This window comes from Mercenaria mercenaria, chromosome 7, assembly GCF_021730395.1.
Source record: "Mercenaria mercenaria strain notata chromosome 7, MADL_Memer_1, whole genome shotgun sequence".
Classification (NCBI taxonomy): Eukaryota; Metazoa; Mollusca; class Bivalvia; order Venerida; family Veneridae; genus Mercenaria; species Mercenaria mercenaria.
Window position 1 is genome coordinate 13,821,079 of NC_069367.1, and position 25,417 is coordinate 13,846,495.

Genomic DNA, 25,417 nt, shown 5'->3' on the forward strand with positions numbered 1-25,417 from the left:
CAACAAAAAATTAAATATCTAATTATAAAATTGTTACTTAATATGGGACAATATAAATTCGGTCATTTCTTACCTTTGATTCTTGAAGTTTCAAACGAAAAATCCATCTGTATCACTAACTCCGTATTTCCCGTATAAACATACAAAATGTTGCGTAATCTCTACGTATGCCGAAATGAAAATAATGAAATTATAAAATTCTTTTGCTCATGCAACCTTAAGCCGGAATGCGACAAAAATTTGAATGCAACCCTAAAAATCTCTTTGAGTCCGAATAATATGGCCAATTTTGTCGTTATACTGGCATGAAATCGGTAGCTCATTTATTTAAATCAGCCGCCAATCCGATATAATAATACAATTAATAACAATCAACGAATATTTGATATTTGCATAGAATTCTAGAGGCCCTAATGTGCAAAATTGTGCACGGTAGTTTATTGGTATCAGTGTTTTGATTACAACAATGAATAAACATTTTTTCATGAAAAATTATCAGCTGCCTATTTATTGCAATGTAGATAAAATGAATTATTGCATGACTCATTATATTAATTGCCGGTCGATGATTTGTGTTTCTGACCGGTCTATAGTTGAACACTGGATACCACCGCTAAAGTCAAAAATTAAGAGTTAAAAACTTTGAAATTTATTTCTTATGCCATGAAAAGAGCACTTCTTTAATTGTTTGCTGTTCAACAGTTAAAATTATTAGCTCTCATTCCTCCGGATCTCGGACAATCGGGCAATACCTGTTAATAAGTCAGTAAGTGTATTTTGAACACTTATCTTCGTGGTATTTTTATTGTCCCAGGGTCATGGAGACTAAATAAAATGAGTTTCTACCATAAAGTACTTGTGTGATCTTTTTACAGATTATCCTCTGTTAAGACAATCTCCTAGCTCAGAAGCCATGATGAAGAGTCAGTTTTCCCAGTTACTGTGATATTGCGTGGTGTAGTTCGTTCAAAAGATATAAAATATGTCCCATTCAAGTTTTAAAAATAGTTTGATATACTTAAATAGTTTCTTTTCATTTGCAGAACTAAAAATAGACATAATTTTTCTTTGTTCATCTATGTCTGTTAGTTGCGTGTGTGCGCGTTTATCAAGTGTGCACGTGCGTGTTTGCGCTGCTGTGGTTTACAGTGTATTCATGAGGACTGCGTTTTAGGAACGTGGCCTTGCATTTTTTCCCACTCCCTCAACATCCCGTCCTTTTATTTACCCATTACTCCCTCCCCCTTTTGTAGTTTGCATATAACTAAAATGTACTTGTTGTTGGATTTTTGAAGTAATGCGTCTACTATATTTTTTACGTTACAGTTTCTTTTTGTTGTGGGCCTTCTTTGCAATGCATGACTCTATGGTTGTGTTTAGCGTGCTCTGTGCTTCCGGGAAATCTACCATTATCTTTTATCTTTAATAGATATCGATTGGAGCTTTCAAATTATGCTTTAATAAAAAAAAAATGAAAAAGCACCATTTGGAAAGTGACCATTTTACCAACCCAGCCGACTACCCCAGAAATATATATACATATGTTTGATAAATGAATAACACATTAAGGAGTTTGATTTTTGTCTTGGGTGCGAATTTCTGTAATCATGTTTTCATTATCTTGATCATAATATTAAGGCGCTGTAAATAATATGTAACTACAGGACATCATCATCTAAAGTAATTAACATATAGCTTACGTGCCTTTAACCACACAAATATACAATTATATGATTATATATAGACCAGGTAAGGCATTATGTGTTAAGATCTTTTTTTTAGCAACAAAATAACAATAATGAAAATAATAATGAAATAAAAACGTTACTGACCGCATACAAATTTAATCAAATAAGTATAAAGTTACCCCCTCCACCTCCTACATTTTGTAATTCATTGGCACTGATTATTAATTAAACCCCCATTATTCTTGCTCGTATTGTAATTCTCAATTACAGTAATAGGGTAACGCATTATTTTATCCTTTCATTATATCTAATAGCCAGCAATGAACAAGGCATGCCCGCCCTTTTGTGTGCGAAATGGTCAATATGCCCTCTTATAATTGGAAATTAAATGTCAATTTCGAGCATTTAGTATAAAGTGCTAACTGTTGTCAGTTGAAAAATTATGTGTTTGTCCTGATAGCATCAGATAAGAGCCTGAAGCTGTTATTTGATTTTTTATCATTTCAGATGCTGTATACTTCGAAAGTGTGTCAGAAAAATGAAAAGTATAGTACTAGTAGTTGCCAAAATGTGTTTGATCAGAACAGCACACATATAAACAAATATTTCAATCTTCAACGACAAATATTGTGTAAATTATTTTTTTCCCATTACTCCGTTAGATAGTGATTAACCCTTATCATGCTGGACACGATTGATTCTGCCTTTGCGACCAGTGTAGATCATGACCAGCCTGCACATCCGTGCAGTCTGATCATGATCTGCACTGTTCGCCATTCAGTCAGTATCTTTTTGTTAAGCACCCCTTTTTAACTGTTAATGGTACTGTCCAGACTGAAAGATTGCCAAGTTCATAATAGATATTTAGCAGGGTAAGGGTTAAAATAGGCGTTGAAATATAGGTATATACATACATCCCCTTTAATTGTAACGTAGGGTTTTTGGATAAAGTTTCTGAAAAGTTACATATTATTGTCACTATTAAAGCTTTTGACTTGAAGCTTAAAGTAGTAATTATATAGTCTACACCAGGAAAAACAACCTCCATAACTCTTTAAATTTTGGTAGAATTATGACTCTTTTTAACTCTAATTCAGCCAGGCACTGAGAAAGGTCAAGCGTGCTGTATTACGGACAGCTCTTGGTTGCATTAGTGGTTTCTGAGTGGTGGCTCCCAGGTGCATTGGAGCAAGCGGTGTCACAGCTGATACTGTCTCTTATAGTCCTACTTATAGAGCGGCTATGTACTTAGTTTTATTTATGTATAATTGAATTGTAAACTTACATGTTTGCATATAGATAAGACTCAAATAAAGAATAAAACAATACATGCATGCACAACACAACACAACCACAACATAGTACACACATACACACAACTTCAGTACACACACAAGCACACACACACACACACACAAACATGCACCACTTGAAATGAACACAACACAAAATACAACACAATACACTTGCAATAGTTTTACTGTGATTTTAATAGTGTAATGTTCTATTTTTAAATAGTCTCTTGTAATTCTATATAGAATGGCCATTTACTTGTATGATATGTGTGATTTTTATTGTTTGTATACGTGTATAAAATGTAAATGGATGAGACTCAAATAAATAAATAAATACATAATATGATATATGTTTTGTTAATTTTCATACTCTACTTTTATCCGCAAGGAATTCCCATTATTACATGTATATAATGGAAGGCTCGTTAGATAAATGTAAAAATGTACGGATTTTGTTACTTTTACACGCTTGTCATCTCGGAGCTTATAGGTACGTGTCCGCTGATTCAAAGATATCACACATACCTTTTTATAAAAGATAAAAATAACGTTTTCTTTTTGTCCGAACAGTTTCAGGTACATAAGCTCAAAACATTTGGTCCAGCCGAGCCTAAAGAATAAAATTGACGAAAAGAAAAATCCTAAAATAACCAACAATAAAACATTATAAAAAATAATAAATAAAAAAAAAAAAAATAATAAAAAAATGAATATTGAATTAATATAAAATAATTCTTACACAAAGGAACAAAACTTGAAAGTGGAATTTGAAATTGACCTAAAACAAAATTATTATTTTATCAACAAAATGTCGTTTATTGTGAAAGGAAAACTGAGGATGTAACTCTAACAGCAAATACAACTGGTCTAAATAGTTCTCATTTCTTCGGTGCAGCTGCAGCAAAGCGTTTCAGATGTAAATAGTTTTGTGTAATTCACTAAATGGACATTAACCACTTAATACAATTTATACAGGACAATTTACTGCGTCGGAGATTTTATCGACCACATAATTCCGTATTTCAAAGCTTTTCAAAATGTCAGGGGGCCAGCTGGGATCAGGAGTCAAAGATTAGAAGTGAAGTACGCATATGAAGGACGCCTCTCTCATCGTGAAACATCGGGTGTCTCCCGGTATTCTCCGTATTACACATAAAGCCCGAGGTAATCAGATTTGCTTGGAAACGTGGGGAAAAAGTGGTATGATAAATGTTCCATGTGCAACAACAATAAAAAATATTCTAAAAATGATTTATTAATAACAGCACCCTTGTGTCTCAAAAATGGGATCATTACGAGAAATATATAGAACATGTTTTGATAGGTAATGTAGATACATAACGCTATATAATAAAAGAAAAGAAAAGTATTTTTGAGGGCGTCACATTATTATTAATGATGTGTACATTAATGATATTTTACCTTTTGAGTATTGTTTCCTTAACTTAATTGGCAATATATATTTAAGAAAAACTTCGTCTATAACATAACAATATTTTTTCATACAAATGTGTTCACCGATATTTCGCAATGATGGATATCTCTTGTTCCAAATTTAACAAACCTTTTCCGTGTTCAGTTAGGTGGGTTAGGTGCGGGAGAGGGATCTAATAAACTAAACATAATATCACATTTTTTTTAAAGATAAATATACAAAATACCACATATTCACAGACCAACGTTATGAAAACATTTATAATATTCATACAGAATATGACTCAGCTGTACCCTACAATTTAAATTGTTTTTTTTATCAGCTCAAATTAAACTTTTAACACACACAAAGGGAAATAATAACAATGTTCTCATTTGATCGTTGAACTTCCGCCGTGAATACTTGATTTTTTTCCTTTATGCTTTAAAATATCTATCTTTATTTGTTCTATCTTTTTTTCTGCGAAAAAGGGGTTGGAGAGGGCTAAACATACATACTGCAATCAACCGTGTTATAAGCACCCCGCAGTATTAAGGCGTTTTTATTTTTAGCAATATGTAAATAAACAATTAGTAGCACTCTTGTTTGAAACAAAAGATATACAAAGTAAGGTCAATAGTTGACTTGATGATGGATGGACATGTAATCATGTCGTAGTGATAGATTTGATGGTTCGAACCTTGCATACGTCCAAAAAAAAATCAGTATTTTGCACTTAATTTACATACATTGTAAGTTTGTTTTTCTCTGTTTTCTAATTCATTGTTTTGTTTCTTATTGTCGTATAAAATCTGTAGTATCTTTAAATATACTGATACTGAACTTATGACCCGGCATTTGCTATTTAAAGTGAAGTCAAAGATTGTTATAAGATTTATAAAAGTAACCCGTCGAGCATTAGAAATATCACATGAAAGTTTCAAAAACATTCATATCAAATCATATTAAAGGCGAAGTGTACAGTACTTAAACATAATTACGTGGTATTAGTGATCACAGATACTTTGGGTTTGGACCAGCTACGACCCTGCATTAGTCTAGAATTCGGCCAAATGCAACAAAAACCATTGAACAACATCATAACAGTTCCAAAAATAACAATTTGATCAAAATCAATCCACTTTTTTAAAATCATAAAAATACCCACTGATCTCTATTTCTATAAAGATATGAAAAAGAAAAAAATTAAAATTTGAATTAAGACCAGATTCTCGGCTGAATTAAAAAATAGGTAGACTTGCGGGCGTCATCTTGAAGAGAAATGGTTTCTCTTCAGGATGCTACAAGTATCTTCACCCAATCGGGTCGAATTTTGTCAAAATTCAATAAAAACCTTGTAAAGCCGGCTGGACACAACTCCGTTCTACACAGATATCACGTGACCGCTCTCCATCATTACCTGACGTTTATTATTCCTTCTCTTGAGAAGGAATATTATAGTTCAATAAGCCACACTTGACTGAGCTACTGATACCGAAATCTGTTGTCATTACAAGCTGGCCAATAAAACACCGTGACCTTAGAAATAACCTCTGACGTTAGACTATTCTTTCCTAATTGAGGCGACTCTCTGACTGAACGCGTTCCGTGGATTACATATTACTAAACCCGAGGATGTTATTTCCTCCATTCTTGAGGAACATAACATACATCCAGTCGACCAGATAGACATATATCAGCAAATTTAAATGTAAACAACTAAATATTATCGTTACCTTGAAATGCAGTTAATATATGAAAACAAACCCCATTGCGACCCTCTAATTATGCGCAACAAATTCACGCATCGAATCGTAATTGATTAACCGGGTCAATGTCTTATTGCCGTATTTACTCTACTGAAAGTGGTAACAGATTTAATTTGTTGTTGAATTTAACAATTTATGTTAAATAACTAGCGTAAATATTTACTTGAAATTTTTTGGCAGTATAAAACAGACATTGCAAACAAAATTTTACAAGATGATCATTTTATATTTATATTAAATATTAGTTCCACCAATACTCTGTGTAGCTCGTGTACACACAGTGAACCAATAAGTTTACTTTGCGGCGCACGCTCTCAATAATGCACATAGATAAACTAACCTAATACACAAATGGGACAGAATGTTAACTTATACGCTGGAGCCGTTCCTGCAAATAATTAGATAATCTAATTATCTCAGTTTCACAAAAACATGAATGGAAGCACTCGTCAATATTTTTGTTTGTTTTGGCCATGTCTATAAGTGGACGGAACTTGACCCCGATGGTTGACCTTTGCATTATAATGAGGCACAACCTATTATTGAAAAGGAGTGTACGTAAAACACGAGCTGCACGAGAATAAGGAAATATAAATTTATGTAAATAATATGAAATAAGGCACTGCCTCAATCGGGAATCGATCAGACTTCAACTCATCCCTTTCACATTTTCTACTAGGGTATTTAATAACAAGTATTAAATAACAGTACTGGATGCTTTTGTCAGGCTTTGAAATTAGTATTGTCAAAATAAAGAAAACGTGACTTGCTGTAATCTGTATTCTAAAATGTACAATTTCTCTTACAACAAGAACAAATAAACAAGAGGGGCCATGATGGCCCTGTATCGCTCACCTGACATATTGACATAAAGATCATCAAGATCAACATTCTGACCAAGTTACATTAAGATATGATCATAAATGTAGCCTCTAAAGAGTTAACTAGCTTTTCCTTTGATCTGACTTGGTGACCTAGTTTTTGACCCCACATGACCCAGGTTCAAACTTGACTGAAAGATCATCAAGATTAACATTTTGGTGAAGTTTCATGAAGATGCAGTCATAAATGTGGCCTCTGGAGTGTTAACGAGCTGTTCCTTTGATTTGATCTAGTGACCTAATTTTTAATCCCACCTGAACTAGATTTAACTTGGCCTATAGATCATCAAGATTAAAATTCTGACAAAGTTTCATTAAGATTAAGATATGGTCATAAATTTGGCTTCTAGAGTGTAAACTAGTTTTTCCTTTGATTTGACCTAGTGACCTAGTTTTTGACCCTACATAACCCAGATTCAAACTGGACCTTGAGATCATAAAGATTAACATCCTGACCAAGTTTCATGAAGATATAGCCTTAAATGTGACCTCTACGGTGTTAACAAGCTTTTCCTTTGATTTGACTTGGTGACCTAGTTTTTGATCCAAGATAACCCAATATCAAATGTGTCCAATATTTTATTGAGGGTAACATTCTGACCAAGTTTCATAAAGATTAGGTCAAAACTTGACCTCTAGGTTTAAACAGTAAAATTTGTTGAGGGGCAAAAGGGAAACCAGGGCGATCAAAAAAAGTCACCTTTAGCATTTTGTTAGGTGAGTAAACGTAGGTTGTACAGGAGTGACAATTTACTCTAAAATTTGGGCTTATACAGAACTAAGCCAATTCAAACGCATTTTTTGAGCTATACCTAATGCCCAAATTCTCTTTTATAGTTTATTTCCCCCCAAAGTTTTCCAAGTTGTTGTAGGGAAAAAGGTTTAAAGTTCGGGTCATCCGGGGACCTTTGGAACCTAAATCAATACAGGTATCTGTGGTAAAAAACAACCTTGTATAATTTTGGGTTTTTCTTCCAAGATCTAAAGTTTTTGCCCCAAAAAACTTTTTAAAAAAAGTTATTTATTTTGTTAAATTTTTAACATCCACCGACAAGGAAGGTCTATGGCGTTTTCCCAGTTTTTATGGTGGAGGAAGCCCCCATGTGCCCCTCCGTGTTTTTTAAAAAAAACGGGTCGGTGCCTTGACTGTGCCAAAACATATTAGGGGTCACTGTGGTCATAATCAATCCCAAATAATTTTTTGATTAGGCACAAGCATTTAAAGTTATATCTGAAACATTTCACTGTTTTGCCTTATTGTGCCCTTGCCCTTGCCTCAAAATAAAATTGACTGTATTTCATGATGTGAATGTGTACAAAACTTTATCATCTGGGCTAAAGGTTAAAGTTATCTTTGGGAAAAGGCCAATGTTCAGGTCCTGTGCCCTTTCCCTTTGATCTTTTGCCCCTCAAATTCAAAACAACTGTATTTTATCATGTTACACCTGTGTTACAAAAGCTTGATCCCGGCCAAGGGTTTGAAGTTATCTTGCCCTTTCCCCTTGCCCCCCAAAAGTCGAATTGACTGTAATATGTACAAAAAATTTTTTAAAGCGGTCAAGTTTTCTGGTTTCCTGGAACCAAAAAAACCCTACTGACTGAAACAAAAAAGCTTATAATGGGGGTTTAACGGGAACTTCTTTAAAAATCTATGAAAAATATGAGAACTAGATACCAGGGAAAATGTCGAGCCGCCAGTGTCAAAAGGACGGGAGGGGGCATGCACTCCTTGTCTCTTGAGGCAAAATTTAGCCAAAAAAAAAGAGATTGCAAAAAGTTACAATATAAGGATTTCAGTAACAACAAAGGAACGAAAAATTTAAAAAAAATAATAAAAAAAAAAAATATATAAAAAAAATTCTAAGTCCCCAAAAAAACCCCGCCCCAGCAGAGTAGGTAAAAATACACCTAAAAATTTGGAGTAACATGCATGTTGTTTTACAAAAAAGTAGTCTCGTTTTTTCCCCTACGCCCAGAAAAAAAAAGTTAAAATGAAAAGCTATTTATGTAACAAAAAAGGGAAAAGAATTCAGGATTTATGATGACTTTCCGTTGCATGATGATGAACAATTGGCCAGTTACATCAAAAATCCCTTATGATAAAAAAGAAATGTCCAGACAAAGTCTTTTTTGTATCTGCTTTTGACTTAAGTGTGATTGACTTGGCCCTAGGGACGGTTTTTTGAAAGCACCCCGTTCATGGTGGTAAACATTTGCCCCCGTTACATAAAACCCATCCTGCAGAAGAAGAAATGCTCCAGCAAAGTTGTCATTTTGTTCCTTTAAATTAAGTGTGCCCTTGCCCTTAGATGGGGGCCCTGGTTTTTGGCATTACACCCTTTTCCATGTGGTGAACAATTGTCCCAGTTCTCAAAACCCCTCAATGCTGAAGAAAAAATGCCCCGGACGTCTTTTTTGAATTTGCCTTTGCCTGTAAGTGTGTTTTGCCCTTTGAGATGGCCCTGGGGTTGCGCATGACATCCTCTCCTAAATTTAACATTATCCATTTTTAAAAAAAGATTGCCCCATGCTTCCAAATTAGGTGGGACAAACAAATCCGTCGGAGGCGCACTTTTGCCGAATGATTTTTGGAAATAGTCTTCGTTTCGCAAGGGGTCGACAATAACAAAAAAAATGTGAAAAATACTTATCTTTAAAGAAACCCGAGTTTTGTCACATGCTTTTCTCAAAATAAATTTAGTTTCTAAATAAATCCGGAATTCCTATCCTTAAAATTTTTTTTTTTTAATTCCCTTGTTCTTCTGTCTTTTTATTTTTTCGGGTGTTTCTTTTTTGCTTTTCAAGTATACTGGATTTGTTAACTTCCATTTTGTGTGCCGTCTCAAGAAGTGAACCTGAAAACAGAAATAAAATATTGAAAAATTGAAAAAAAGAGACCCAAACCCAAACTTTTAAAAAGCCCCCATGAAAAATGTGACTATGGTGGTATAAGCAAAAGTTTATCGCGCACGCGGCGAGGACGCGGACACAAAGCCCCCTTGTATTTGGGGGGTGAGCAAAAAAATCAATTTAGCCCGTTTCCCTCCTTTCATAAATTAACTATTTGTTGATGTGTTTTTGGGAAATGTTCTTTCTTTTTGGGATTTTGGGGGAAAATTTTTGGGAAAAAAACCCTCCCGGCTAAAAATTTCTGACAAAAAATCATTTTAAAATTTTTTCCCCGGTCAGTTTATATGGAATTAAATTTTTGGGTAATTTTGAAAGGGGACCCCCCAAAGATCATTCTGTGAAGTTTGGTTTTTAAAATTGCCCAGAGGTTTAAAGAAGTTTTTTAAAATTGTTGGCACTGAGGACATCAATCATGTTGTCCCCCCTGTGACAGGTGTTTGAGCTAAAATTTTTAAATTTGCTTACTGTTTTAAATTTATGGTTTTGCCCAAAATGCTTTATTCAAGAAAATAAAATGGAGTTTTACTAAGGTCTAAAAAAAAAATGTTTCGGTAAATGCTAAAAAAAAATTAGGTTAGGTAGGTGGGGGAAAAAAACTTTTTTTTGGATTTTTTGAAATTTTTTTGGGATTTTTTGGAAAATTATTTTTGTGTAAAAAAAGGGAATACAAAGGGGGGGGGGGGGGGGGGGGGGGGGGGGTTATGCTTAGGCTCAGTAAGTTGATTTTCATCACTGTCCTTTTTAAAAGCATAAAAAGTCGTTTTGCAACTTTTTAAAAAAAGTTGAAAAAAATGTTCTAAAAGACAAGGCGGGGGCCGTCCATTTGGGTGGGCCCAAAAAATTTTATGGTGGTCAGGAAAAGGGAAAAACAGACAATTTTTTTTACCTAATTTTCCCTTGATATTTGATTTTTCCCCTGACTCAATGAAAAAATTTTTCCCAAAAAAAAATACTAATTAGTATACAGTATACTATTTTTTGAATGATTGAAATGTTCCACAGCTGAAAACTATAAAAATAAAAAAACAAAATATAAAAATCCCTTATGACCCGAAGCAATGTTTCAGTCTGTAAAACAAGCACCTGGAGCGTAAAAATACTTGTATAATAGCCCAAGATGCTAAAAATTAGTGAAAAGGGAGAAAAAAAAAACATGGAACCAATTTTTTAAAATTTCCCAAGGTCAAAGGTAATTCCTTTTCCAGTTTTTCAATTTTCTTTGCAATAGATGCCCCAATTTATATTGGATGGGGAGAAATTTTTTAAAAGGGGAATTAGGGGGACATTTTTAAGTAAAATTGGCTAAAATAAATGGTGGAAAACAGGGTGTAGAAAATTATAGCTTTTAACCCAATTACAAAACTATTCTTGTTAACTGTCGAAATAATAATTTTCAAATATGATTTTTCCCTTTTTGGACGGGGGGCGGTCTTTTTTTAAGAAAAGCTAAATGCACGAAAGGTTGTTCCCCTTCAATTTCAGAATTTTCCTTAGGAAAGGAAAGACCCTTTCTTTGAAGATTGAAGAAAAAATATTATTTTTTTAGTCCATTTCTTTTTTTAAAGCTTAATTTAAAAATTTTTATGCGGCTCCTTTGTTTTAACATTTAAAGTCAGAACCAAAAATTCGTTTATAGAAATTGCCCAAAAAACACTAGGCAGTAAGATGCGCATATACCCTTTAAAAAACTTTTTTTAATGAAAAAAAACAGTAGAAATTTTGAAAAATGTATAATGAAACGAAGTAAATGGGGTTTAAAAAATTTCATTTTAAAAAAAGAAAAGTCACTGTATGATAGGTTTTTTTAATGATGACCAGCCGAACACCCAAAACATTCTTTCCCAGAATTCCAGGTCCCTTTTGATGGTGGTTTTGCCCTTATTTGTCGGTTCTTAAAAAGGGCAAAAAAAGGAAAAGCAGCTAGAAGAATCTGTTCCCCTTCTCGTTTGTAAAACAGGGTGACAAAATGCTAAATTGTTTATTGGTATTTTGAGGTCATATTATAAAAGTGTAATTTTAAAAGTATTTGAGTATGTGTGAGTGTAAAAAATTCAGTTTCAATAACCATGCTGGCAACAGAAAAAAAAAAATTTTTCCCAAGCTACACCAATTTACCCCCTAACTTAAGCGAATTTTAAAACCTAAAAAAAAATGGTCTAGCTATCCCCTAAAAATTTTTCATCATATTGTTGGGGGGACTGCTCGACTGGGGTTCCTGGAGAACAGGAAAATGAATGCATGGACCAAAAAGTAATGTGAGGGCTTCGTTTAAAAATTTTTTGACCCCAAAATAAAAAATTGTAGAGTAGCTTTTTTTTTTTGTTGCTTAGTTGAAAATATTTGCATTTTAGACTTTCAATTAAGAATTGAATTCTTTAAAAACATGCTAGAAAATCAAAATTTGTTTGCACGGTTTTCCTTGGGTACAATTTTTTCGTTATAACTCAAATAACCTCAAAGTAATTCGGAAGCTCATTGATGGTAAATTAAAAACGGGGGAAACTACAAACATAACAAAAACCGCAAAAATTTTTACAAAATTTTTTGTATTTGCAAATAAATTGTGTGAAATTTGATTTAATTTTATTCATGAAATTGACTTGCTTTAGCGAGTCCAAAAAATTTTTGCCCCTGATTTGTGAAAGTAATTGCTCTTCGATGATTTGGGTTTTGACTAACTTTAAAAAACTTTCTTTTTGGAACAGTTTGAATTTTAATTCCTTCATAATTTTGCCAATAATCGGCAGCTTCAGAACTCCGATTTAAGGGTGTTTTTTTTGTAATTCAAACTGTTAGGGGTCGTATGACTTTTTTAAAATGTGGATGTATCAATGAATTTTTTTAAAAATGTGGTTGTATCAGTGGGAAATTTAAACAGTATTACTTTTTCCCAAAAAAAAATCGAGCCGATTTTCTGTCTGCCCCCAAGTTGCGTTTCAACGCTACCTGACTGTTGCAATTTGCACGGTGTCAAGTGAGTGTGGAATAAACGAAACAAACGCCCAAAGATAATGTAATGCATTAAGGTTAGGTCCATGCTTTGGAGAAAAAAAATTCGACGCATCAATATGGGGAAAACATTTTTTTTTACATGAAAATTTTCGCGTATAAAACATTTATTTATTTACCCAAAAAAACCCTTGTCAATTTGAATTTGTATTGAATTCCGGAAAAAAGACTGCATGAAGGGGCCCCACTTTGGACAGTTAGCGGCTTTAAAAAACTCACATTTTTTAAAAAATGTTAAGGTCCCCGTTTTTATGCATTTTGCAAAATCTGCGGTGTTTAAATTTACATAACTAGGTAAAATATGTTTTTGAAATTTTTACATTTTTTCTTTTAAAAGTAAATTTTTTTTAAAGGGGGACAACTCATTATGAATAGTTTTAAATATCAACTCTGTGGGGCAGAAAAGTAAAACATGTATTGGAAGATAAGTTGTTTGGCATGATGCTGTTTTATTTACTAAAAAAAATTTTGTTGTTTTTTTTTATACTGCTAAAACCTTAAACTAATTTTTTTGGTTCAAAAAAATTTTGCGTCAAAAAAATTGAAAAGGGGAAATAATTCTACCAAAGAGGCAACCCAAATTATTTTTTTTCAATTTTTGTCATTGAAGATGAAACCCAAATTTTAAAGAAATATTACTATTTTTTAAAAAATGTTTGTTTTATGCGAAAGCCGTCGGGCAATGTTTCCGCCGTTTAAATCTTATTTTTTTTTATAAGCCCCTCGATTCCTATATTTAGGCCGGCACAGTTACGGCAGAAAATTAAACTCAAAATTTTCACTGTGTCAGTGTTAAAATTCGCGGTTTTTCCCACAGCTGTGGTACCAAAATTTTAACTGGGCTATCGATTTTCCCCAGGTACAGCCCGACCAGGCTACTAAATTTTTTTTCCCATAAAATTTTTTTTTAAAAATCATGCTAATTAAAGAACTCGTACGCTGGTGTTTCATATGATCTCATTTAAACATAAAAAGAATCACGCATGTCCCGATGAGGAATGTTATTTAATTGTAGTGTTTTTTTTTTTGCACTCTACGAGGGTTTTTTTAGCTATTTGGGAACATAGCCTTTTCCCCAAATTGGGGAAATTTTGCGCGAAATGTTTCGAATGGGAAATTTTAGTCCCAGGGTTTGTAAAGATGTGTTTAAGCACTTTTCATCATTGTTTACATTGTTCAACCTCTTTTAACATATTCCATTATGTTTGTGCAAATTTTGATGAATTTTTTTTTAAAATTTGTTGGGAATTTTGCGTCATTTTGGGGAAAAAAAAATATTTTTTGGATTGGGGGAATATACCGAATAAAAGCTATAAAAACGGCCGAAAAAAAACCCCGTCCGTTTTAGCAATCAAAAAGAAAATGTCAAAGATGTACACAGGTAAATTTGGTAATCAAAACCCCTTACAAGTACCTGCAGTAGGCGAGCTTAAAAATTTTTTGCTATCAGTAGTGTGTATTCGCATGTTTTATATCTTTCAAACTGTCAAAAAATCCCGGTTGCGTAATTGGCAAGTGCGTCTTAAAAAATCAGGCGTTATGTTTACAAAATGTTTTTTGGTGAAAAATTAATATTTTTATTTTAAGGGGTTAAGTTGGGGGTAGTGAAATTAGTGTCGGGCTAGTCCAAAAAAATTGTACTCGAGAGTTGAATATCTTTTTTTTTTTTATTGTCGATTTTGCCCCCTCTAGGTAGGACAACGTAAAATATCAAAATGAAAAATCGGTCTATTTCCCGGTCTCTTTTTTGATAAGTGTTGGGTTGGGAAAAATTTTATCTGGTGCCCAAATGGCTAGTGGATTCAAATTGATTTGCACACTGCTGTAAATAATAACTAAAAGGCCCCTTTTAAAATTGATGAATAAATAAAATGTAAAAAATAAGGAATTTTTTTGCTTTTTGGGTGGGGTGTTTTTTACATTATTTTGTCAATGGAAAGTTTGTTTCTAGTTTCTAAAAATTGTCAACAGGCCCACCCTGCAATGCTGTTTTGGATTTCCGTCCATATTTTTATATAAAAGTAAAAAAATTCCATTAATCATCATGCCTGCAAGTAAAATCACGGATTTTTAATTTTTTAAAAAATTTAATATAAGTTAGTAACAGAGAAGTTCAAAGAAACTAAAGTACCCGGAAAGGAAATAAAATACGATCTGAAAAAGCGCAAAAAGGGGAATCTATTCTTTTATTCCCCAGCGAAGAACTCGTTGGAGATGTTTTTGTTCCCCAAATTTTTAAAAAGTCGGCGCCGTGTCGTGTATCCACTTCAATTAAATATAAAAGTTTTAAAAAAGTCGCGTTTCAAAATGCTACCAGTTGGAATAAAGTGTTTGTTAACAAATTTTTCAGTGTAGGACGTTACCGGTTTTTAGCTTTGCGCAACAAAAATTAAAAGCTTATTTGATTTTCTTTCGGGTCGCAGACATTTTTGTGCGGATATTGCGTTTTGCCTATGATCTGACGGAGCTTTTAACATTAACGAAGTGTTATCCCCAATTTTCGGGGTCGTCGCCGCCATGGTTAACCGGAACTCCTATTTTTTTATTTGGTGTATGTGTTTTTTGGGATACCCCCGTATTTTACCCTGTGGGATTCGATCCCGATTTTCGTCGCTTCGCGACGAAAATTGGTAAGATCGATTCCCTATAAATTAGTGTATTGGAAAGTTTTAACTGATCAAATATAAGTATATATACTTTGATACTGCACTGTGTACAAACTAATTCCATATAAATATACACGGCTACCCTAAGCACCCTTGATTTCTATAATGAATAATCGATATGAATAATCAGCCTAAGTTCAACCATCGCGGTCAAGTTGCGACTACTTTTTTTTATAGTCGCGAGCAACTTACAGTTCGATTACTAGGTCATACGTGTTTACACGTTTCAAACCAAAATTTCTCTACTTACAAAACGACCTTTCTACTTTTTGAATATGTTTTGTTTTAGCTTGAGCTCACGTTTTTCTTAAGACACACTAAAATATGGAACCCTGAGTTTAGGTTACAAAACGCAATCTTTAATGTTTACAAACATGATGTTTACGAAAGCGAACTGTAAGTATCTGTGCTTATTTACACACGTATGCAAATGCAGTAAAAACGAATATGATTTCATTGATAATAAATTTATTTTTTTGTAGCAGACGACCAAACACGTTTCGTCTGTTTACCGACCGTGAAGATAGAGAAATTCCCCAATCCGGATTACAGACACACTCCGCAAACCGCAAATATGATTTTATAAACATTTCTTTGAAAAGACGTGCAATTAATTAAACAAGATAAATCGGTTACATGTTACTTGTAAAACGTAGGGCATACTAGACTTGTTATTTTGTTGCTTATAGATTAACCATATTACATAGTTTCAGTGTAAGATCACGAGTGAACACCAGTTGCAGTATTTTCACGAGAGACATATCCACGAGTGAAATTATAAAATAATTATGGTGTTTAAGAGTGGAAGATATTTCCACAACATTGTTTACAAATTTCCCTTGAATTCCCCGCGTCTTTTCGATAACGTACATTCCAGATTCCAGAGCGTGCGTCGCAAATTAAACTTACTGGTTCCCTGTGTGTACACGAGCTACCCAGAGTATTGGTGGAACCTATATTTAAAAATAAACGTCAGGTGATCATGGAGAGCGGTCACGTAATATCTGTGTAGAACAGAGTTGTGTCCAGCCAGCTTTACAAGGGTTTTATTGAATTTTGACAAAATTCGACCCGAGTGGGTGAAGATACCTGTAGCATCCTGAAGAGAAACCATTTTCCCTTCAAGATGACGCCCGCAAGTCTACCTATTTTTTAATTCAGCCGGGAATCGGGTCTTAATTCAAATTTGATTTTTTTTTCTGTTTCATATCTTTATAGAAATAGAGATCAGTGGATATTTTTATGATTTTAAAAAAGTGGATTGATTTTGATCAAATTGTTGCATTTGGCCGAATTCTAGACCAATGCGGGGTCGTAGCTGGTCCAAACCCCAAGTATCTGTGTTAGTGATGAACAAGTTAGAACTCGAGTTGTCTCCGTTGAAAAGTAATAAAATAATAATAATAATATTAAAAGAAATTAATTGCAGTTTAAAAAAGAAAAAAAATTTTTTTTAAGAGTCAGGGAATCGAAATCCCGACGAAAACGTATAACAAGAATACCGTTACCGCTCGGCCAAGGATGAATCACTGTTTGCATCGCAGGTGCTAGACTTTACTTAATAGGCCTATATAATATATAATATAGATATATCTTATGCTTATTAAGTAAAATATTTGGTTATGTGTCTAGCATATAATTTAAATATATACATATATAGGCCTATTAACCCTTAGCCTGCTAGCGGCAATTGTTTCTGCCTTTGCGACCAGTGCAGACCAAGATCAGCCTGCACAGGCACAGGCTGATCATGGTCTGCACTGTTCGCTGTTCAGTCAGTAAATTTTTAGCAAACACCCCTTCGAATAATAAATGGTACTGCCCAAATTGAATGATGGACCAGTCCATTTTAGAAATTTAGCCGGCTAAGGGTTAAGTAAAATATTTGATTATATTTAAGTAAAATATTTGATTATTTATCTAGCATCTGCGGTTTACATCGTAAATGTACTAACTTGTATTGACTTGATTTTATGTTATGGTTTTGTTTGTTTACATAATACTGCGCGATATACTATCTATACAAGCGCATTAATCGATACAGTGTACTGTAATATCCAAATATAGCCAAACATTGACCTTTGTAATACCATGCAGCTCGTATGCGTACTTTCGTTTTCAGTTTTATCAACATTTTAATACACACGCCATTTTGTGAAATAAAAGGATGGACTCGGAGGTTAGTTTAATTAATCTTAATATCTTTTTCTGTATAATCATACCTTAACATTTAAACATTCGATCGCTTGTGGTAAGTGATTTAAGTTAATCAAGTAGTGTCATGATTAAGACATTATATAGCTTAACGATCCGTCAGTAGTTCATAATATAAGTGTTTAATTGGTTATAAATACAGATCGTTGCGATTCGGTACATGTAAATTGTTGTCGCCACAATATATTTCGCTTGTTCAACATTTGGCCATACCGAATTGGATCTTTTCAGTTTTCAAAGTGTTGATAAAAAAGAAAAGCAATTTAGATCTAGTTACTTCCTGATAGCTTTTACAATCATGAAAATGTTGCAACATGTCAGTATTTAAAGTAATGTAGATCTAGTTTGTAATGCATAGAAACAGTAGAACGTATACTTCTCATATTCACTATGTATTTTTCATTTTGGACTCCTGCCTTTTTATCAGACAGGTCATGTTTTTGTTCCAGGCCCGATACTCATGCCTATGCATAGAACTGACCAGTATGTTGAAATATTTTTTATTTTATGAGATGAAAACTGACCAGCCCGATGATACTAAACATAGATCCAGTTATATTATTATAGATATGGCCTTAAATCGATATGTTAGATAGGGCTCATACAATATGTGCATTAACTGCTGTTTATGTATGAGTTAGAGTAACATATTGTTTATCTCCCCTGAAAATGAAATATTGCTGTAGTATTTTCAGAAAATAGAAACAAATGAGACTCATGCTTTTGTATTTACATATTTTTGAGCAGACCATTAAACTGCAAATGAAAAGTAATCTTATTTATTTCGTAAACTCTTCTGTTGCCAAATATGTAAGCCGTGCCATGAGAAAACCAACATAGTGGCTTTGCGACCAGCATGGATCCAGACCAGCCTGCGCATCCGCGCAGTCTGGTCAGGATCCATGCTGTTCGCTTTTAAAGCCTATTGGGATTGGAGAAACCGTTAGCGAACAGCATGGATCCTGACCAGACTGCGCGGATGCGCAGGCTGGTCTGGATCCATGCTGGTCGCAAAGCCACTATGTTGGTTTTCCCATGGCACGGCTCATGTAAATTTTCCCGACCTCTACGAACGCGTCAAAAGATAAAGTTTCTTGTTTGTGGTGGGTAGTCGACGAAAGTCCCCTACATGGAATGGATGGAACAACTTCCAGCCAAACCCACGGCATGTGTCATATTTACCTCCCAGCATTCAGTCTTGGCCGATACTGCTAAACACAGCACCAATATAAATAAATCACCCAGCACTTGTCGGGATATCAGCCATGACCGGGATTCAGACCCGAATCGCTTACATTGTAGTTGAACCTGCTAAGCACTGCACCACTGACTCCCGAAGTCATTTCCGGGTATTATTACTTATTGTTGTCTACCTGCTGCCTCTAGATTAGTGGAATTGACATCGGATTTTTATGCTAACTTTGTGCATGTTTTAATTACATTAAAATAACCTGTTTAAACTCAATTCTAACACGACCAGCAAATAACCTACATACATGTAGAGCAAAATCTATCTCGGGTTATTCTGCAATAAACCACTCGCGTGCAATGACGTCATCCGATCCAGATGCGTAGCACGGTCGTAAAAAGTAGTTACCATTTTTTTTATAACACTGTTGATACTAGTATGTCGTGTTAGAATCGAAATAATAAGTTCCCAAGTGTGATTTATCGTAGAATAACCCGAGTTTTTCGTTCTTATGCGAAACAATATACCACTCAGGCCTACGGCCTTCGTGATATATTCTTACGAATAAGAACTCAAAACTCGGGTTATTCTGCGATAAACCACGTTTGGGAACTTATTATTTCTTAATCAAATAATCTTATAAAAACAAACCACAAATGTTAGCATGTAAAATGGTCCCGAGATTGGCTGCCTACATTTCAAATGAATGGACATTGGTGAATATTGAGAACTATAAGGCACAAGGTTTGAAAAAACAACTATTTGGTATAGAATAGAACAGAGCAGAAAAAGGTATGCTAATTCGGATGCCCCTCTATTTTAATGGGAAAATGTTTTATAGTGAAAAACTGTATCATTTGATTTTGTTTATATTAGTTTAAGTCCATATTTAAATGCTATCGAATGTCAGTAAACACCATGATATATTTTTTAGCTGTATTTGTTCAGTACATATGTACAAAACAAAATGGCTTCCTCACATAATGAAAGAATTCTACTTTGCAAGTGAGGTTTCGAACCCACAGCGGTGAAGGTCAAGTGATTTAGTGAGGCCAAGGAGGCCCCCACTTATATTGTGTTTATCGATTGGACAAATAGGTATACGTTATAACCTACGGTTTATTTGTCTACGGATAGTTATCTTTTTTACAAAAAAAACTTTTTCTTTTGTCGGAGTATGTGTTGTTACCAGCAGTAAAACGTTTACTGTGACCCGCATTTCAGACTGATTAGAGTAACCTACAAATGACCCATAGGCTCCATAGCTAACACTGTAACACATGAATTGAAAATTCTGAAACGTCCCTTTTGCAAAAACTGAAATGTTTGTCTGCTTTACTAGCAAATCCCACAATAAGCCGAACTTCGTTTGCCCGAACTCTGATAATTCAAACACCGTCCTGCGCTCGAACTCCTTGTCAGTTCCCATAAAAATCTTAATATAAATTACACCGTTTGATGGCTCAAACTGCCAATAACTTGAATTTTTTTGTGTCTGTCCTGAAGACCGAATGTATGTGCATTTATCAAAAAATTGACCGACAGAGGAGTAGGCCTACACGTATGTGCCTGAATCCTCACAATGTGCTGTTTAAAATTAATGTTTCATCAATATCATGTTCATTTCAGTTCCCTGGAGTGGTGGACCTAAATGTGTCGGGCACGCATTATCGTACGTTGTTGTCAACCTTGACAAAAGACGAGGACAGTTCGTTGGCGGCTATGTTCACCGGACGACATCCTGTATATAAGGACAAAGATGACCGATATTTCATAGAAGCTAACGGAATCACCTTCAAAGCAATTTTGGATTTCTTGCTATACGATGAGCTACCGTTTCAAGAAACAAGTAAAACTGCTCATGGGCATTTTGGCGGTGGATTCGGCTTCGGTGGTGCCCACAGACGTCCTGGCTTATTTGGTAGTAGTATAGCTCAATATTCAGCCACAGAGATCGAGTTGCTGTATAGAGATTCAAAAAATCTCGGTCTGAAAAGTCTTACCCGAGCGTTAGAGCAGTTTCAGCCAAATGTCGTCAATAATAAAATGGACATATACCGGAAGTCGATCCGAGGTTATGATAATGCAATGGCTGCCATACTGGATGTAATTCCTGCTGAGTCATTGTTCCATAAAACGGAATTTACTCTGAGAATTAAACAAGATTTGCAGACCACAGATGAGGAAAAATGTTGTGAGCACGAATGTAAAATAATACCCTGCAATTCTTTTCAGCATCCGTATTACTTTTCAATAGACGCTATAGTAAAAGTTCCTTTCGAAGTTAACCCAACTGTCCTTTCAGCTCTTACTATTGACCTTCAAAAACGAGGATATATTGTTCAAGGTCAAATGACAATTTGTGGATTTGAATGTAAAAAAGAAGTAAAGCAGTCCAAGTATATCGTGTTTGGTGGGCAGAGAAAGAATTGCTGTGCAGAGGAGCTGTTTCTGTTGAGTTTCAAGTGGGACACAGAAGCTGATGTGGTGACACATCCGGGTCTTTTCGGGACAAAACATACGAAAGGCGGTCAGCAAGGGCAAGGCAATCTGTTCGGCCAACAACAAAATACAGGGTTTTCATTTGGGGCCGCACCACAGAATCAAACAGGACCCGGGCTTTTCGGTGGAAGTCAGCAAGGAAATGTTGGACAGAATCAGGCATTTGGGTTTGGTGCTACGCAACAGCCGGGAAGCAATGTTCAGGGTAGCGCATTTCCCTTTGTACAACAAGGAACAGGATTTGCTTCTACGCAACAGCAAGCTCCTTTGACGAAGGGAGGTAGTATTGACTTTGGTGGAGGGCAAATGGGAAGTGGATTTGATGCTGGGCAGCAGTCGGGACCTTTCGCTCAGGGGAATAGTTTTGGCACAAATACAGGACAACAGCCGCAGTCAGTTTTTGGTCAACCACCCCAGCAGAATGATACGTCATGGGGATCGTCACAAATTCAAAAACAACAAGGTTCAAGTCTATTTGGCTCGTCAGCATTCAAACAGCAAAGTGTGACATCGAATCAAAATGTATTTTGTGCATACCCGACCATTTTCAGTGGTAAACCAAATAAGTCATTTGGCCAGGCGCAGAACGTGCAACAGAAAGGAGGTACAGGGGTGTTTTCATTCAGTTCTCCACAGAAACAACAGACCGCTTCCTTCGCAGCAAAAGCTTCGGAGTTCCAGCAAAGCTCTCAGTCATTGTTTGGCTCACCACCTAACAAAGCGCAACATGTATTTGGTGGAAAACCAACATTTGAAAGCAAATTCGGTACTCTAAATCTACCGCAAACCACGGTTACTGTGAAGCCTGATCAAAGTAGCGGTACAGAAAGTTCAGCAGACGACAAAAATAAAATGATGTTCGGAAAGCCAGTTGCTACGGCAGGTGTATTTAAAACAGAAGACAACAAAGAGCCTTCAGAAGCCGTAAAACAGGAACAAGTTTAAAAAAGGGACTGTGCTAATTTATCCATAATTCACCGCAAGTTATTTTGGTCTAAAGATATATGAACCGTAACAACGGCCGTCTGGTGGGAAGCGTGTTTTTTTTTCCTGAAAGAAGTTTGTTAAACATGACTGATAATTTCTTACCTTCGCGCGGGTCTGAAAGCTGGTCTACGTTTTACGTATCGAGAGAGTTTCATATACTTACCTGTTTGTTCCATAGAGTAATGAGAGATATCAATGTTTTGTGAAGGTTTTTAGATAGTTCTTGCATGCAAAGGTGTTACATAATGATACACAATTATCGTCTGTATTGGGACCATGCCACTGTGAATAAAGACCATATATACATTACGTTTTGCTCACGAAGGAATAGTTTAAATTATCTTTCTGTTAATGTTGTTCACTTTATAGATGTCATACATTTTCACGACAATGACAGTATGTTTTGTATGTAAATAATTGATACAACTGTTATGTTTTTAAAATTACGTGTAATCTCCTCCGTTTTTTTAGCTCACCTGTCACAAAGTGACAAGGTGAGCTTTTGTGATCGCGCAGCGTCCGTCGTCCGTCCGTCCGTCCGTGCGTGCGTGCGTCCGTCCGTCCGTAAACTTTTGCTTGTGACCACTCTAGGTCACATTTTTCATGGGGTCTTTATGAAAATTGGTCAGAATGTTCATCTTTATGATATCTAGGTCAAGTTCGAAACTGGGTCACGTGTGGTCAAGATCTAAAAATAGAAAAACCTTGTGACCTCTGTAGAGATCTTAATGAAAATTGGTCAGAATGTTCACCTTGATGATATCTAGGTGAAATTCGAAACTGGGTCATGTGCCATCAATAACTAGGTCAGTAGGTCAAATAATAAAAAATCTTGTGACCTCTCTAGAGGCCATATTTTTCAATGGATCTTCATGAAAATTGGTCAGAATTTTTATCTTGATGATTTCTAGGTCAAGTTCAAAACTGGGTCACATGAGCTCAAAAACTAGGTCACTATGTCAAATAATAGAAAAAACTACGTCATACTCAGTTCAAAACTGGGTCATGTGGGGACAGGTGAGCGATTCAGGACCATCATGGTCCTCTTGTTTTAAATATCAAGGGATGTGCATCTTGTAGAATGATTTGCTAAATGATTGAAATATCACTGGTTATCATATAGTATAGACTTATTGAATACTTTTCCTGTCAATAGTCAAAATTATTTACCCGAGGCGCAAACGACCGAGGGTGGATTAAATTTTTTATTATTGACCATCAAGCCATTCGGCTATGACATCAGAAATCGAACTCTCAAGTTTTTACTTTATCCAGGCAAATAGAACTATAGCAAGAAGTATTGTCAAGCTATTGATATAAAGAGTTTTGTTATTATGTAATAATCGTTTGTATTTTCTTTTGAGGTTTAAAGCCTAATATATTGCTACCAGTCGTTTTGAACAAATTGCTTTTTATATTATAAATAAAATTAAAGTATTATAGCTCTTTGCTTTGAATTTTTAATCACTTTTTGTAGAAATATTGTCAAAATAATATTAAAAAAAATGTGTAATGCAGCTTAAACGTAGTAATGCCATCATAATTATAGAACTACTAAATAGTCTTTTATTTTTGTCTTCGTCGCTCAAGTAAAGGAAGCTCTGCCAGACAATTTAATACCCCCAACAAGTTGTAGCTCAAAGCACACAGGGATCTGTATAGGCACATTCCATGGTATACAGTTTGTATTGCGCATGTCCTAAATGATGTCAAGTTGTTATGACCGAGACGTTCCTGGAGACAATACTACATATCTTAGCAAAGATAACCTAGCCAAGTACTATCATCTTATGTAGATCTCATATTTTTAAAGCTGTGTTGATTTTTATGGCCCACATTAATGTGGGAGGCATATAACTTTGCTGCTGTCGATACATCCGTATGTCCGTCCGTACGTCCCGAAATATTGTGTGTTCAACACCTCCCACATTATTAGTTGGACTTGCTTCAAACTTTCATAGATTATTAAGCTTTATGTGCAGATGACCATAAAGGAAGGAACCTTTGCTGTAACTTTTGTACCACAGTAATTGCCCTTTGATAGTTTTACTGTATAGAATATAGAGTAAAATCGCGTATTCAACTCCTCAAACACTACTGAAAGGATATACTTGAAAGTTTCAAAGATGAAGGACCTTCATGTGAAGATGACACTTAAAAATAGTGGACTTTTTTTCTGTAGCTATTTTTTCTAGGACTATAACCCTTAATTAATTTCATAAATCAGGCCTTAGTAAAGACATTTGGTGTGTTCAGCTCGTACACCTTTTAAAGGAATTCATTCAAAGATGCTTAGATGCACAACCTTATCTAAATACAAGTTGCTTGAAACTTTTAATCGAACATCCTTCATTTAAAAATGGTCTGTACTAAAAACTTTGCTATTAGAGGATGGCACAGAATGTAGAGGCTTCTGTGTCCTTGCAAAACAAAATGCTACAAACATATGAAAAACATTTTACTAAGCTGAGATATCGTGCTCGTATGAAAATGGATAAAAACTCTTCAGAAAATGTTCAAGTGCCGTTTCCTTGCAAGAGAAAATACTCGGCTCTTCAAGTGCCGTTTCCTTGCAAGAGAAAATACTCAGCTCTTCAAGTGCCGTTTCCTTGCAAGAAAGAATATTAAATATATGGAAACCTTTGTATTGAGCTCTTCATGTGCCGTGTCCTTGCAAGAAAGAATACCACAAACCTATAAACATTTTTGTATTGAGACCTTCACGTACCGTGTCCTTGCAAGAAAAATACTACAAACATATGAAAAACATTGTATTGGGCTGAGATACAGTGCTCGTATGTAAATGGATAAAAACTCTTCTGAGATCATTAAACTTTGCCTATCAAACAAATAATTTATCAGTAACACAGAAACAAGGGGTCATAACTTGTCT

General features: G+C 34.9%; 1 protein-coding gene across 1 annotated transcript; it reads left to right on the forward strand.

Moving 5' to 3' along the window:
• The first annotated feature begins 17,702 nt into the window (after positions 1 to 17,702).
• On the forward strand, positions 17,703 to 23,964 carry LOC123554875 (ATP-dependent RNA helicase glh-4-like). The gene is made up of 2 exons (XM_045345266.2): positions 17,703 to 17,811; positions 20,665 to 23,964. Exons 1-2 carry the CDS (start codon positions 17,800 to 17,802, stop codon positions 22,480 to 22,482), a joined length of 1,830 nt encoding a protein of 609 aa, XP_045201201.1. The 5' UTR covers positions 17,703 to 17,799; the 3' UTR covers positions 22,483 to 23,964.
• Positions 23,965 to 25,417: the final 1,453 nt, after the last annotated feature.